We start from the raw sequence: 17,478 nt of genomic DNA, 5'->3' as shown, positions 1-17,478 counted from the left end.
CTGAAGCCTCTAGGCCAACACTGCTCTATCGTTATTGCATACTGTTAAAATAATCTATATCCTACGTTTAGAGATAACGTAGTGTTTTAATTGTGAAATATTTTTTAAATAATTATAAATTAAATAAACACATAAACAACTTATATTTAATATATAATATTTATTCTTTACAATATTTATGTAGATTATCAGCTTGCTGGCAGATAGAAGGCAGAAGTGAAAAACAATTGTTTCATTTAACTTTACATTAAAGATTATAAAAATATTAAGTGCCAATATTAAAATTATTTTTGGACCCAGAACGGTGAACGATGAATTTTTAAATTTGTATGAAATCAAGTTGTGATGCACTGGGGACGCGTGAGCATCAAATGTGCAAGACTATGTCCGGTATTGTCGTTCATGTAATTAATAGCGTGTTCAAAAAATGGCTTTGTTGCACAGACAATGCATCGAGCCCATTTTTAATTTCGTATTCAAGTATCTCGCGACGAGTGACGTACGACAAAATTAATTAGTTCTATCAATCATTCGTGAATGGTGACAGTGGAGTCGGCCCACTGGTTTCCAAAAGCCTAAATATCGAATAATAAATGTAACGTGATTCCTTGCATTGTGCATCAACCCTTTGTAATGGTAAAAAACGGTTGGGTAATGTTGATTACGTTTCGCGCGCGCCCAGAGGCGGGTTGTGCGGCGAAAATATTTTGAATATTTTATTTAAATTTTTACCTGCGCTTTACGTATGTATGCTGTATATTAAACATAAATAAACATTGCAATAAACTCATCCCTTTATTACATGTTTACAAGCACTATAAAAAGCGAAATTTTACAAAACAGTTCTATAAATTAAGATATATAGAGGTTCGAGTAAGAAAGACCTTCTAGGTAAGGAAATATCAGAAATGCGAGCGATAAATTTCCATTTATAACACAACTATAAATTTTGGTTTCAGTAACGAAACAAAACAGGTCATAAAAACTTATGCCAATCTGACTCGTTAAAATTATATTGGTCTTGCAGGGGTTCAAAAACAAGATCTTCAAATCTCTGATTAATCATTTCTAGTTGGAACGTATACGATAGATCAGCGGTAATACTTGGTGACTAAGTAATACAAACATAAAAATATGTCCGCCCCAAACACGTACACTTCACGCACTACTACCTAAACATCAAAGTTTATTTCTTTTAATTTAAATTGTAGATACTAATAATAAAATGTTTATATTATTACAAGCAAACCCTTTCACCTTTCGATAACAATGAGCGCATGTCGCCCAGATGTAGAATAAAATTTACATATCTATAGAATTGATTTGAATATGACAGCAATTCATCACAGTCGCACAGCGCCCTCTGGTGACCTTTAACACGTTCCATGGAGTGGGTAGAACTAATGGATACATTTTCGTTGGAAAAGTTTAAAAATCGAATTCGTTACATTCACTTTTTTCGATTGCTAATTGTTCGTTCTATATTTAAAATAACTGCAACGGATTTTTCATTCGCAAATCTTGTGTTTTTAAACTACATATAAGTAATTTTCGATATTTTAGATTGTGAATTTGTCATTTAAATATAAAAATTATATTTAAGACATATTTATATGGATATAAGAAAATATTATACATTTACTGAATCTATAAAAAAATCATGATTAGAGCAGTGTTGGCCTAGTGGCTTCAGCGTGCGACTCTCATACCTGAGGTCGTAGGTTCGATCCCCGGCTGTGCACCACTGGACTTTCTATCTCGAACGGTGAAGGAAAACATCGTGAGGAAACCGACATCTCTTGGACCAAAAAGTCAACGACGTGTGTCAGGCACTGGAGGCTGATCATCTACCTACCTATTAGATTTAAATTTCCCAAATCGACTCTATAATATTATCGACAGAGGTATCGACTCTATAAAGATTATAATTTTATTAAGACCGAAAAAGGATAAAGAAATAAAAGATTTCTATTTTTTGCAAACAAATTCTCATGAATTAAGAATACAAAACCTTTTCAGCCGTTTTCGATTCAACTTTTTCCAGAAATTTTTGCGTCGAAAACCTGCAGAAACCAAAACAAAATCCAATTTTCTGGTAACAAAACGGGATTTACACAAAATCTCTTCACCAGTATGTCAATGTAATAATATGTGTACATGTTCAAGCATAGAGCGCATGACTCTCAAGCCACAGCGTTTATCATGTAGGTATGTGGGTACTTACCAATTTAAAAAATTACCAAGAAACATATATAAAAATCTAAGGCCCAGGCCGTTATAGCGCCACTGGTTTTTGTTTTAGATATTTTTAAACTTATATATATATATATATATATATATATATATATATATTTCCATCAGGTCATTATTTTCAGGTTAATTAAATTAAATTAATTTTTTTTAGTGTTTCTCAAATTTTTACATTAAATAAATCAGTATGAGACACCCCCGTAAGTAGTCAAGAGACATTTGTGTTGGGATTAGTATCATATCATATCGAAAAGGCCTCCTCCAAATCCTTGTCTTCTTCTTTTCGGTTTAATCTGTTTTTGGCATCAGCACCATATTTTTTTAACTAAACGACTTGCAATAAATATAATGTACGTAGGTATAATTAAGGGCACGAAATAGCATGTAACATGTCACAACGTTTTGTTAGCTGGATTTACAACTAGGATTTGCATAATTATGCAGTTTTTAATGCATATTTTAAGAGACCGTACAATAAATATACTGAAGTAATTTTAATTAATGTTACATGGTATAATAAAAGATGCCGCAGAAATGTATTTCTAAAACAGCTTTTGAACATATTATTATTTATACGTTTGCACTAAAACGAACAATCAATTTAGATAAATAAAACCGATTTATGTTTTAAACTCAAATAAATGTAAATTAAATGTATAGATCTTTTTGTCTATTAGATACAAGGTAAAATGTCAAAGATACGAAAGCAATTAGAAATTCATATTGATATATATTTCAAGAGACCGTACAATAAATACATTGAAGTAATTTTAATTAATATTATATGTAAAAGATGCCGCAGAAATATCTTTCTGAAACAGCTTTTGAACTTATATGTTTGCACTAAAACAAACAATAAATTCAGATAAATAAAACTGATTAATATTTTAAACTCAAATATTTATACTGAAAACTATAGAAGTTTTTGTCTATTAGATACAAGGTAAATTGTCATGTGTAAAGGAATTAGAAACTTCGTTCATTTCCGTACGAGACGCGTTCGATTTTCAAAACTCACGCCTCGTACCTAGCAAAGAACAATACGACCGATAAAACGCAACAAAAAATAACCTCATATTTCATATGGCACTTCACAATACCGCCAATTCAATTGGTAACAAAGGCACTCGTATTTCGAGGGTGTTCAATTTATTGATGTTAGCAAAAACATTGCAAACATTTTTTTGCCAACGATACACGACGCCCCTCACTAACAATTCAGCAAACAGTTTTCTGGTTCAAACGTGTTTGTTTTTATGTATCTCGTTATTCGCTGATGCAATTATACACGACGTAAAAATGTGTTCCATGTCACGCTAGCTGAAATTTTGACAGGAGTTAAAAAGGTCCTTTTTGACCATTGTATTTTCGCATTTATATTTTAGTGAAGTAGAGATTTGTATTTGATGACGCGAAATAAGTTTTAATTTAATTATCTCTTATGGTATTTAAAAAATATAACTTACATTCTTTGAGTACTCGGCGTAATTTGATAGTGACACACACTATTACAAAAATATGCGTACATCAACTTCTAATATTCATTTAATGTTTCTGCAAGATCTCTACGCTTGCACAGAATCTTTAACCTTCCGACCCCCAGAACCAACATTGGGTTCTCCACAGGATGTCTTCTACTTCGGAATCTGTCACTAATATCGACCCTTTTCGCACTCCTCTACTGCTTCAATTAAGAATAAGTTAAAACTATTAGTGTCCTAAGCCTTGTATCTTTCTTCTTTATAGTATGTTTGTCGTTCTACTAACTTATAAATGCTGTGCTGTCATGTTTTGTTTTAATTTATACATTATATATTATTTTTTAACAAATCCTACATATAAAACATTTTCTTTTGAAAATTAAATAAAATTGCAATGATTTTTCCTTCCAAGCAGGAAGTTTTCTAACATTTGAAGATTTTTAATATTACAGCTCCTTCGTTAATTAGTTCATAGTGCCTTCACGGCCCATAGAGACGATTCCCATTATTTTTATAGCGACAATACGAAATATCGTCACACACCCTGAGCATCTACAATTACTAGTGTCCGGTTAGGGTTGACGCATTACCAGCAAGGATAAATCTGATATTTAATTAAAATGTTATGAAAATTTTTGGTTGAATTTATTAAAAGTTAAATCAAAAAGTTAGTTTAATAATCTTCCTTCAACTACAATTCTACAAAGTTATAGTGATAATACACATTCAATAGCTGTCTATATAAGTTTTAATCATAAATGTTCCTCGTAATAAATATTTTTTAAAATACACTAGATGCCCTATACGATCAATGTTTAAACACACACACCTCTTTTATTGAACTTCTTTAGACTGTTCTGCAGCTTCGTATATCAGGCGCGTTAACATACTGTTTTATATATCACCTAAATACTAATAAAACATCTTTGTCCTATTGTGGTACCTTCAAGCTAATCCAAGACTACCAACTATTTAACAAAGATTTTAGAATACAACATTACGTTTCGGTGCGTTGACTTATATATACCGTATAATAATAATAATGTAACAACTTCACGATCAATCTTGATATTTTTATTGGCACTTGACAGCCCTATGTCCGGCACACTCCTTATTAAATTATAAGGAAATAAACCGGTAACGACACAAATTGTCTTCCACCCCTTATGTTTTTATGAGTTTGTTTTTGCAAGGGCCCCAGCCGGAAGGATGACGTCTGCCACGCGCCATCCAGATGCATTCCGTTCGGATTCCTTAATGCGTATTTATTTCTAGTTTTTTATATACAAACTTATATTTATATAATAAATAAATAAATAAAATAAAATAGCCTTTATTACTGATAACATCATTACATTACATTATAGTTCTATCTCTCTTGTAATAAATAATTTTCAATATATTACAATGCCTTTCATATTTATTTTAATACAATCAGTTTTATGCACATATATTTATATACTTACTTTAAAAAAACTTTAGTTTTTTATATATATTATGTGACTTACAACTTGTATAAATAAGAATTCATTGAATTATCTAAATCGAATACAAATGTACTACTAAGCAGAAATATAGTTTTATCATTATTTTGGTTTCATATAAATAGATTTATTGTTTTTTTTGTTTTTAAACAAGGATTGTGTTGCTTATAAATTATTGGGATGGTGATTCGAGACAGGTTGTTATAACTAATAATATATTTGGTGATGTGTATGTTTGGTTTTATTATATGTAATAATAGTATTAAGGCAGTTTTATGTAGTTTTTGTATTGGAATTTGTTTACTTTCTGTTATTATAGTATTTGTAAGTTATGTGCAGTAATTAATTGTGACTGGCGCAACTACACTGCAATACTGCAGCAGCTACGTCAGATCAGATCGATTAGTTGGTATTTAGTCAGCTGGGATTTCGCTGATATTATGGCCGCTTTTTGTTAATCCTTTTAGAATTTACAACCAGCGTTGGCTAGGTACTATAAAACTGATTTTTTTTTAAAACCATTGTATTGTATGAATTTTAGTGGTATTGGTTTTGTTGCCACCTGAGTAGTTATAAAACATTTATAATGAAGGCCAGTGGCTTTTAGAAACCGTGTGTGGTTTCTACAACGCATTCTACTTTTATTTTAAGTTTGTGAAACAACTAACAGTCAACAAGTATTTTGAATTTATATGCGCGATGGAGAAAAATGATGAGAGAGAATTTTTAAGATGCGCGCGCACACCAACTAAATTCCACATTGTAAAGATAGGTCTAGGTGGCATGGAACTATGTTCAAGTTGTATATTCTAGTATTTTTATATTTAGAACACGTGTTTCGTAACAGTACAATAAAACAGTGTGAATAAATAAATATTATTTTGGTGTTTTAAGTCAATTTTATATACGACGGTGATAGTATTTAGTAAAAATTTATTTAATTTAAATAAAATCATTTGAATATTTTTTTTATTTATCGTTAATCACTATTGCATTTAAGTATTTTTTTTTCCATACGCCAAAGAAGTAAAACTTCTAACGCGTGCACATAAGTACACACACTTTTTTTTCCAGAATGCTTTTAGCTGAAATAAACATTTTTGCTTTGATCATAATAATCCAAAGTATAGTTTGAAGCCACCATTGCAACATTTTAAAATTATAACATAGGAATAAGAAAGGTATACTTAAACTAGTTTATTTGCAATTGTAACTTAAAATCTTTGTTAAACGTGTTTCCGATATTTCATTCGATTCCAAACTTTGTAAACTCGGCGGATGTCAACTGGTTGCTTTCCGCAGTACTATGCAATTACTTACTGTATAATTTTATTTCTTCTGTTTACTACCTTTTGTATCCTATCTATATATTAACTTTGCTTTAATTTGAAGTGTTACCCTAGCTAGGGTTGACACGCTTCTGCGATTCATCATTTCTATTCGCGTCTTAGACATTCTTTTGTTTTGTTGTAATAACAACCGAGTTATACATACATTAGTACATGGAATGTTGCTTATATTGCTTATATTTTTCACATAAGTGTAAATAGGAGATAAAACCATTTCCTATACAAACTATTCCATACGCATATTAGAGCTGTGTTAGCCAAACTCAAACTCAAAACTCAAAAATATCTTTATTTATATAGGTAAACATGTACAGTTATGAACGTCAAAAAAACAAATTAAATTATTTTTTTTTACAATCAACAATTTTTTACAAACAATTTAATTATAAATTTACATTTACAACCAGTTCTCAAGTTAAGGGCGTGGAGCGGGTAAGAAGAACTGGCAAGAAACTTTCCGCCACTCTTTTGCCATTTTGTGTATTTAACATTTGCTCAAACGGTAAAGGAAAACATCGTGTGGAAACCGACTGCGTGCGTGCGTCGACGGCGTGACAGGAGGCTGATCACCTACTAGCCTATTATATTGAGATCATAAAACAGATACAGAAATCTGAGGCCCAACCCTAAAAAGGTTATAGCGCTACTGATTTATTCTATTATCTATAATGATTCTAACTCGCCAATTTGTTGCTGTTCTTTTACAAGGAAAACCCATGTGTTCCAGTGGAGAAAGAATCATACGAAAAGTTGTACTTACATTGTACATGCTAAAATTTTATCATTTATTTGTACCAACTTTGGAAAGTAAAATCGTATTTTTCACTCAGATTCAGCTCAATTCACAAAGGTGTTTATTCCCTTTCACAAAAGCTTTCTATTAAAGATGCACGATACACAAATTCTAATAATTTTTAAAATTTTATTATTTGACAAATTTAAAAAGGCAGTAAAGATGCATGTTATAGTGAACACAGTTAACTAAAATTGAGAAGGCTAATGGCGACGTAGGTATATCCATATTAATGTTAAGTTTCTCATGTAATTTTTTTTATTAAATTAGGTATTTAAATTTATGTGTTTTTAGTAAAGTTCTTTAAACATTAATAAAAAAAAACATATTAATTTAAATATTAAAAGCTAGTAATTTCAGTAACATTACAAATATGTATCATGTCTATGTCTTTTATTATTCATAATTCATTCTTCTAGATTATTGCTTTCATTCGGTCTTCAAGGACAGATGTACCCTTATAATCGTTTCTTTTGTTTAATGGTGCGATACCTATTTAGTATAAGTTATAAGTGCTTATTTAGTTACATTTCGAAACGGACTGGCCGGATATCAATATATTATGTATAGGCAATATGGATGAGTTTTAATGTATTCAAAAATAATGTATGTATAAAAACAAAAAGCGTTTTAAAATAAAGCACTTTGAACATTACTACTTATTAAATCAAACAAACCATGACTTAATTTGTATATAATTCGATAATAATATTTATAACGATTTAAGATTTTTGTTTAAAATTATTAATAATAATTTATATGACAATATATACTAAATTATAAATAAATTGTATTACAATAGTAAATAAAGTACGAAAGTAAGTAGGCAAAATAATATTTATTAAATAGAAATACGCTGACTAAGATTTAATTAATAAATTTATAATCGGAGATGTGAATGATATTACTTGTAATAAATGCTAGCGCATATTCGAAACGCTTTAATTACTGTAAACACTGCCATCTAGTGAGTAAACATGCACTAAGGAAGGTAACGCTAATAAAACGATCGAATCTAACATTGCAGTTTTTAAAGTAAGCAATAGATGTCGTGTAATTAAACAATGCCAAAAAGATTTAAAATAACCGTATTATATTATTAACTATCGAATTTAACTTACAAACATTTTTACTAATAAGAACTTCTTTTTAATTATATACAGACGAATTCCTGGGTTTATTATGTTTTAGAACAAAATACTGTAGTTTAAAAGAAACGGTAGATGGATTTTGGAATGTTTTACATTGGATCCGACAGACGGCGCTACCATCGCAGTGTCAAATTTTAAATAATATTCGAATTTTAATTTTAGTCTGTCCCGAAATTTAAAAAAAGTTTTGTTATCATTGTGTTATATCGTGTGTGACCATGTGCTGGATCGTTAGATATTGTCATAACATTTGAATAATAATTTTCATCAAAATGGCTTATTAAAAATTGAAATTTTGAAATTAAAGACGTGTAGACAGGACAACGTCTGTCCGATCCGCTAGTATATATGTATATTTATTATTTCAATATAGATTTTTCTAAATATAACTTGAGATAGGGCGTTTTTGAAACTATACCAAAGCACGAATAAACATTCGAATAGAATTGTATACTGTAGAAATTATATGAAAAATAGTGGTTTGAACTGTCAAAATCTGACGTCATTGAATATTTTAATAAATTTAGAATTTATTTCTGCCAATAACAAAAAAGGTAAATAAATGTCTTCTAGTCGAGCACTTTTTTCGAGATGACATAAAAAAACCGTGTGGAGCACGATGAACAGACTTGAGCGGTAGCGCAAGTTGGACTCTGTACATCAAGAGCATACAACGTATATGGCGAGAGAACGTTGCGGTATTTGCTACCGCGGCTAATAAATAGTCTACCCAATCACATAACAGATAGCCTAACACTAACCAACATAAACTGTAAATTAAAAAACTACTCTTACATGCATTTGTCGCGCTCCTAAACAAGACTGCTATGGTTACATTAATACAAACCGCAGCGGTTTTCTAATGTAGCATTTTGTGATATACTGTATTATTTTGTAAAATAAAAAAAAAAATTACCGAGACTATTGCGTTACGGCTTCTGATAATACATAGGTCCTGTATGAGCTGTAACATGAATAAGTTATTTTGTGTAATAAGTAATTGTTTTCGGTCGTAAAGTGAAATAAGAAGTTGCTCGTCCCTACGACGCCATATCCTAAGTAGTTATTTGGCAAAATGCCACCGAATGTCAATAACACAATTACCGTTTCCTGTTTTATGTCAATGTTAAGGTCAAAATGTCATTGGATACTTGCCATAAGTTTTTGTAATGTCTTTTCAGAAGTTTTTAGTTTTAGGGCATTTCTAGTAATCCAGACGAATACTTTTAGAAAAATCTGCGTACACGAACTAAGTTGTTCCTATCTTCTCGAACTGATAACAAATAATGTTCCTGCCAGATCTCTACGCTTGCACAGGACCTTTAACCTTCCGTCTCCCAGAACGAACATTATTGGGTTCCGTGTTCCTCTTCATAGGAAAGGCCTACTTCGGAATCTGCCTCTAGTATCGACCCTTTTTCGCACTCCTTTACTGCTTCATTTAAAAGTAATTTTTAAAGTAAAATAAATAGTAGGTATATATTATCTCATTTATCTAAGTTAGTCTGGTAAGTCAGAGAGATATTATATATATATGGTAATATCTGACTTACCAATTTGACATATTTAAGCAGCTTTAATATTTTTAAACATAATATTTATTTAAAAAAAACAACGATCTTTCTTATTAAAAAAATCTTGTTTTGATCCTACAAATCGCTGTAATGGGCTATTCGTTAGATGTAATGGTGTATTCGGTCCCCCTGAATTTCGTGTGTTGCTTTGACTTAATCTCTCTGCTAATTTGGGAGTTCCAAAACTGGGTAATTTATTTGCCTTTTTTGGTTAATTAGTGTAAGTAAAATTTACAAGTATGTATTTCTTCGTTACACAACAGTTTTGGTTGTGTTATTGATAGAAGAAATTTCGAATTGGTGAACACGTTGCTGGCCTATGTAAAAAAGTAGTTTTCTTAAATTAATGCAATACACACATTTCTATTTCAAGAGAAATTAATAAGACATCGATATTGTTATAAGAAATATATGATAAAAACATAAAAAATTCACGGTTTCACGTTTTTGATAAATAATTTGGAAAATATTTTATTATTTAAGATTACTATTAGGTACTTTGTTTGGTGGTATCCTTATTTGTGTATAAACTATATTGTTTTTCTTAAAATTATATATATCACTATAGAAAAAAATGACATTTTCTGAAAGTTTCAAGAAATGGAAACTTGTCAGAAGAGGAATTTATATTGGCTGAAATACCTGTTGGTATGTTTTGTACCACGTCAAAAGGCTTTTTCGACTAACATTTTTACAACCGTTAGTAGGTAACCGATCAATACCAAACGGTTCCAAATAGAAACTGGGTGAACTGAAAGAGGCCTGCCACAAATACATTTGCTATCGTTAAGATAATAATGATTGATTTGAAATTTTGTATGTTTTATTTATTAAAAAAAACCATTCTTTATACAAATTTAAAAAAAAACCCTATAAGTTAGTTACAGCAACACCCATTAAATTCATACTTTCTTTGTATTATGTTTATATGTATATGTATTATGTTTCTAATCATGGCGTTTTTTTAATTCGCTGTTAACTTAATTTGATTTGGCAACTTAGCATTGGCTATGATGAGATGAGCATAGCATAGCTAAAAGTTTTTCTACGACATATGTTTTTTTAAGAATAATCTTTCTAAAATGTGCTGAAGAAAATTCTTATGTATAATTAGCAATACTTTTAATTAATTGAAGTTTGCAAATACATACGTTGAAACATTTCGAGATTTTTCAGAAAAAACCTTTAAGGTTTTTTAACTAAGTTTAAGAACATTTAAGTGCATGGACGAACTATCCTGCGCCATAGGAAAGTTGGCAAAATTACGAACCAATACAAAAAACATATCTTCTCACCCATTTCTCTGTGGTTCCTGATTTTCTTCTTCATTGCTGACGATGGATTCTAACATCTGAATCTTAAGCATTGTTGTTGATTACATGACAGTATGTTTCACTTTACACAAACACTAATCAGTCCTGTAACAAAGAAATACTGGTTAAATATATATTATGTTTATATGTCTATCTATCTCTTAAGAAGATATGAATTAGAGAGGGTTTACAGGACGCGGACCTTATGTATACTGCACCGGAAGTTTCTAGCGTAACAGACATGCCGTTTATGCGCCGGAAAAATTAAGTCACTTCTGGATTTCTTTTAAATTTTAAATCATTTATTTCAATTAAACCACCTAGAATGGCACTATGGAACATTAAATTTTAAATCAAATATAAAGATGATTCTTGTCGCCCCTTCCAACGTTTTAAATTTAGTTAGTTTCGTGTGGAGAAGAATGGGCAAGAAACTCCACACTTACTCTTTTAAAATAGAATTTATAATATTTGTATACATTAGTTAAATAATTATATGTGAAGACAATGTACTGCTTTTGCTCATCTAGTCTCTGAATAGCAGATATTTTGATGTGGGTTTGCTTCTGCTGCGACTTTTTTGGGGAGGAGATGCGCAAATGCATTTTCATCTCAGATATAAAAAGTTTTAATTACTTGGTTTGATATCTTTATTAACCTAACGCCTTATTTCATGAAAACTTATATAAATACTGTTTTAGTTGTATGTCTTTGTTTATTGCTGCTAGTTTTAATGGTCCAGTGAATAGGCTATCTCGCTCTTACAACTTTATTACAAACGCTGATGAAAATATTGATGTGTTTTACAACAGTCTACCAACATTCCGTAACTTTGTTTTCTTAAATCTTAATGTGGTTTAAGTTTTGAATTTTTGTTTGTTTATTACAGTTATTTTATCTTTTTAGTTTTTATTTATATTAATAGTTAATATTAGTAAATTTTTTTTTGTTTATTTTGTGGCCGTTTCTTTAGTTTTTCTTCTGATATAGCTTAAGTTCTAATGTAATTGATGTGTATGTGTGTGTTAAATTGGGATATCATATTTCCTTGTTTAGGCATACACATTTTTTTAGAATGTATGTATAAATAAATTAATAAATTATAACGTTAGCAAATTTTGTCAGTCAGAGAAATATGAAAGTTATACAAAATGTGACAGGCGTAAGTTTAGTATGCAACGTTTACAGACAAAAGCAATCCAAGCCAGTTAATTTTTACATTGCTACAGATTATTCCTTCTCTTTGTTCCCTAGGATTTGAACCGCAAACAAAGACGTATGTTATACAAAGATATGATTATTTAACAATTGGCAACCCTAACTTCAAGAGGTTTGAACTTTACACTTGGCCGCTTCAAGTCTCTTTGATGGCTGTAATTAATTGCAATAGTTATAAGTTTCTGTGGCTCCACTGTTACTGTAATAATTACATAAGTTGTATAACAATTATAGTAATTTACAGAATTATTCATCTATTTTTGGTATATAGAAAATATAAACGTAAAGTTAACTAAGTATATGAAACAGATAGATTTTGTACATTGTATAATATTTCTTTGCGAAATTTACATCTAGTAATAAAATAAATAGGTGTGATTTTTGTGATCATGTTTCTTTTTAAATAGGCCACTTTGTGGTTCTGTGTCTGACGCAAGCCGTTGATTTATACGATTTTGGTTTATGTCGGTTTCCTTTCCAATTTAAGCCAAGGATGAGGGCATGTTCGAGCAACTAGGACAACACCAAACAGTCGTAAAATAGCAAGATGTAAATATTAAAATACCTAAATAGTAAAATTAAAAAAAGTACTGCCACAAAAAGGGGAGGGTTAGAAAAGACGTAGTCCCTTAGTGTGGCAAAGAATAACACTGGAAATAAAAACACATTTACACAATATAATTATTTATAATAAGCTACCCAGTGCAGTTGTAACTATTTATTAGCCTAATTGGTAATACATGGATATCACAATTTTTTACGGTAGAAAACCTGTGTTGTGAGAGTTGTCTAACCTAAATTTCGGTTAATTATAAATACGTATATTATATATTTTAGTAAAAATAAGCAACGTAAATATACTATTTAAAGGGGGAACGCCAGTCTTCGGAACCTTACTAAAGGGACTCATTTTATTAATACATATGTATTATTTTATTTATTTTATTTTAAGGTTACTTATTGTTATTTTTTAATTAATTGATTTGTATATAGTATACAATTTTATAATTATTAAATTATAGATTTTCTTTTTCATAATTTTTTAAATTAAATAATTAGAAGCGTGAACTAAATGTTAGCAATCATGTCACACTTGAGCCAAAATGAGCCGTTTAGTTTTCCCACACTCATAAATTTTAATATAACAATCTTGTTTCCGATAATGTCCAATGGTTCGACTATACTTCTATTGAAGTGTCCTAACTTGACTTATTAAGAACGCTTAATTAAGTCAAGTTAGGTTTTGTTAATCCATCGTCGCTCATGTATTAAACGATTTAATACAGTCAAATAAAAGTTTCATTTTCATTAAACATCCCTTCAATAACTGTTACCGAACTTAACTCGAGACAAGTTATGTTTTTTATATTTTTTTTACAAGTTATGTTTTTATTTCCTAGATACGTAAGCCCTCTGAAAAATGTTGTCGTTAGGTATAGGTTATATCTATAAGTTATGCCGATATCCTCAGGATGCCAACGTATCAACAAGTATTCATTGCGCATCAACTTTCGACCTCTGGGTTAAGACGCGCCATAGAGACAACAATGCTAATTAAATAGTATTTAGTAAAAATAACTTTAATCAATAAAAAGGAGTCAAAACTTCTACATCAGTGATTTGAGTGCACAGCACCTCCCTTTCGTCATCAATCAGCAATCGCTCCATGATGTATGTTCCATACCATAGTATTTCACAACAAACCAAATAATTGAGTGGTCAACCACCCTTCCTGCGTAGAAACGGACTCCCGAAGAATTTACTTCACAAATTCCTTTTGTATCAAACATCTAACAGAACTTTGCTATCGCGTTTCAGGGTTCATAAGAAAAAAATAACTATCCCAGTGACGTCAAGGGTGCAGGTAAAAAAAGCAGGTAAAAATTAATACAAGTGCTAGACGATTGTTAGGCGTGAGACGTCACTCAAGCTTTTGATCTGAGTATCCTAACTGACGAACAATGATGGCCTAGTGACGTCAGCATACGACTATCATCCCTGACGTAGGTTTGATCCCCGGCTGTGCTAATGGACTTTCTTTCTATGCGCGAGACGCGAGTTTAACATTTGCTCGAACAGTGAAGGAATATATCGTGAGGCAACCGGCTTGCCTAAGACCCAAACAGAATGATTATAACCAAGAAATTTTAACAAAATATTACTTATATACTTCGATAGATAAATACTAAATGTACTGTACATAATATTCCTAGTAAATATAATGTGCCTAATCTATAAAAATATAAATGAATCTCGAAATATGATGCGAAGCGCAACTCGAAGACGGCTTAAACAATTCGAGTATTTACATGATTTATAAAACTATAAATATGTAAACCGTTTCAAAAACATGGACCTAACTCTTTTTGGCACAGCGAACCATATTTATCCAAAAGAGATGAAGATAAGGCAAAACAATATTAAATATCGATTATATAAATTAACTAAAATATCTCTAATACACGTTCAAGAAATATTTTCAATGTGATTATACTTTTTGAAAACGCTTCATAAATATAAAAAATACTATTGCACCACTTAAGTGTTATAGGAAGGAATATTATAAAAAATAAATAAAATAATTATTTTTTAATTATGGTTTTGATATATCTCATTGAGTTTTGAGCATCTTTAATATATAACATACTAATAACATTACTTAAGACATAATTTTTTTTTACTCCTATAATAATAAACTACATATTACAAATTTGAAAATCTTTCGCCACTACAATACTATACTATTATCTTATGATATTTATTTTCAAAATATTTTAAAATGTCCTGTGCGAAGCCGCATTTACTTCATCAGCTATTTTTCAATTACATACTTTACAAGTAAAAAGCAAAATCAAAAGAGTGTCAAAGCGCCTCCTTCGGTGATGTGAGAACAGTATACTGAACTCCGACCAAATGGGATAGAGGAGAAATGTGGCCTTATCTCTCCTGCACCCCCTTATATCTGCCTGAGCAGCTCACATCAATTACAATTTCGTACCGGCCGAATACGGCTCAGTGATGGCCAAGGAATAAACTAATAATTTCAAACAATTTGACGTTAAGACGCCATACCCGAGGAGAACTGGACACCGAAATATCAAATGTGGAACTAATATTAGAATTCAATTAGTGAAAATGTTTCGTTAGCGCGTTTTAGAAACATTGAAGTTCCTTTTAACGTTGCATTTAGTTATGTAATGTAGGTTAAGAATGATTAGAAAAAAATAAAATTATCAACAATAGTTTTATGTTATAGTAATGTATTTAAATTAATGTAGAATTTTTATTTTGTTTTTTTTTTGTGTTTGAGGGTAGACAGTGATGTTATGACGTCTATATTTGACTCTGACAAAAGTACCTGAAAGTTGTCTTTTAACCCCATTTTCGATTATAGCAACGTTAAATACGTAAGTTACTTTACGTAAAAGAATATAACAAACTAAAAACAAGTTTACTTACTAAAATGAGAATAGTAGGTATGTGTTTTGATTTTCAAAACGCCTGCGTACAAGGAATAGTTAAAATAAGTTAAAGGCAACGTTTTATAATCTTATAAAAGTAAACTCATTTTTTAAACCATTCATAGTTTCTATTGTAATTCGATAAATACGTTTTATGTTTAAAAAATGTACTCCATTTCAAAATTCATAAATTTATCAAGTGGGCTTCATTGTATATTTTGATATAAAGCGGTTTCTTTTTGCTAAGTCGAATATCTTCAGTCCTACATGATGCTACACTGAGATATATAAAATGAAAATTAGATTAAAAACAAAGATTAAAATAAAAAAGGAAATCGATCATTTATCATTCATTTATTAAATGCCACACACTGCATAACACTGCACACTTTGAAATAAAAACAGTTTGGCTATGATACAAGAAATTTTCTCCATTTTAAAAAAGCATTACAAGTTAATTGTTAATATATGTATATATATAATCCGCTTAACTTGTGCACATTACAAAGGAATTTTAAATTTCTCTGAAATGTGCTTTCAGCGTCGTCTGTTTTTCATAATTATAAAAAGCTTTGAAATATTCACCGAACAAGTAGTATGCATATAGGATCTAAATAAGATTATGATTTAAATTATATTACACATGTACACTGTACTATAGTCGACTTTTAACACTAATAATTTGGAAGAGATATTAAGATTATTTTCTTATTTTTGTTAGATTTAAGTTGGCGTCTGTTATATAGTTCCGGTGACCCTAGAGCTGTGCTTCTCTCAACGAATAAGTATCACAATACTGCGAGGAAATGCTGCCTTAATACACTGTAAGAGAGAGAACATTTTTAAAATTCATAAATTTTTAATTATATCGAAAATAATATAAGTTTCGGAAGTAAAAAATTTTTTTTCTTCAGAAAAAGGTGTCAATTTTTTCTTCATCGTTGGTGTTGAGACATCAACACGCACTCTGTGCCAAATGCAGATCGTCATCTATAAAGAGGTAGTTCACTGGGTCATAGTCACAGGAAAACAAGTCTTATATCCTGGTAATAAGGACTTAGATCAGCTCCCACACACTGATTTAACGCGAAGAAACGGACACCATACAATATACGAATCTATTTTCTATTCTAGTTAAAATTTCGAAAAACATTGTTAGCGCGTTTCAGAGAAACTACCTGAATCTATTGTGTACTTTAGGGTCCTAGACCCTTCGCACCCTTTGCATTGTCTTTTTTTTCTATCTCCGCAAAATTTTGATTCTCCGTCTCACTCATCAAAATTTACAAATGGTATGTAGCCATTTGTACTCTAAAATCATAAATATATATAAGTGCACTTAACTTAATTAACCTTTCATCTTATTACAAGAAAAGCTTAGGCTATAATTTCATCTTGTAGTAA

General features: G+C 30.4%; 1 protein-coding gene across 1 annotated transcript in view; it reads right to left on the bottom strand.

Moving 5' to 3' along the window:
* LOC110998601 (rap1 GTPase-activating protein 1) overlaps positions 1 to 17,478 on the bottom strand; it is a 210,562-nt gene that overhangs the window by 142,310 nt on the left and 50,774 nt on the right. Inside the window, exon 2 of the mRNA XM_045632845.1 lies at positions 11,378 to 11,500. Coding sequence (XP_045488801.1) covers positions 11,378 to 11,448 — 71 coding nt within the window. The 5' untranslated portion in view covers positions 11,449 to 11,500. The remainder of the gene's footprint in view (positions 1 to 11,377; positions 11,501 to 17,478) is intronic.

The sequence above is a fragment of the Pieris rapae genome, chromosome 21 (genome assembly GCF_905147795.1).
Source record: "Pieris rapae chromosome 21, ilPieRapa1.1, whole genome shotgun sequence".
NCBI classification, from domain to species: Eukaryota; Metazoa; Arthropoda; class Insecta; order Lepidoptera; family Pieridae; genus Pieris; species Pieris rapae.
The sequence above is the reverse complement of the archived record's forward strand: the minus strand, read 5'-3'. Positions and strand labels throughout refer to the sequence as shown.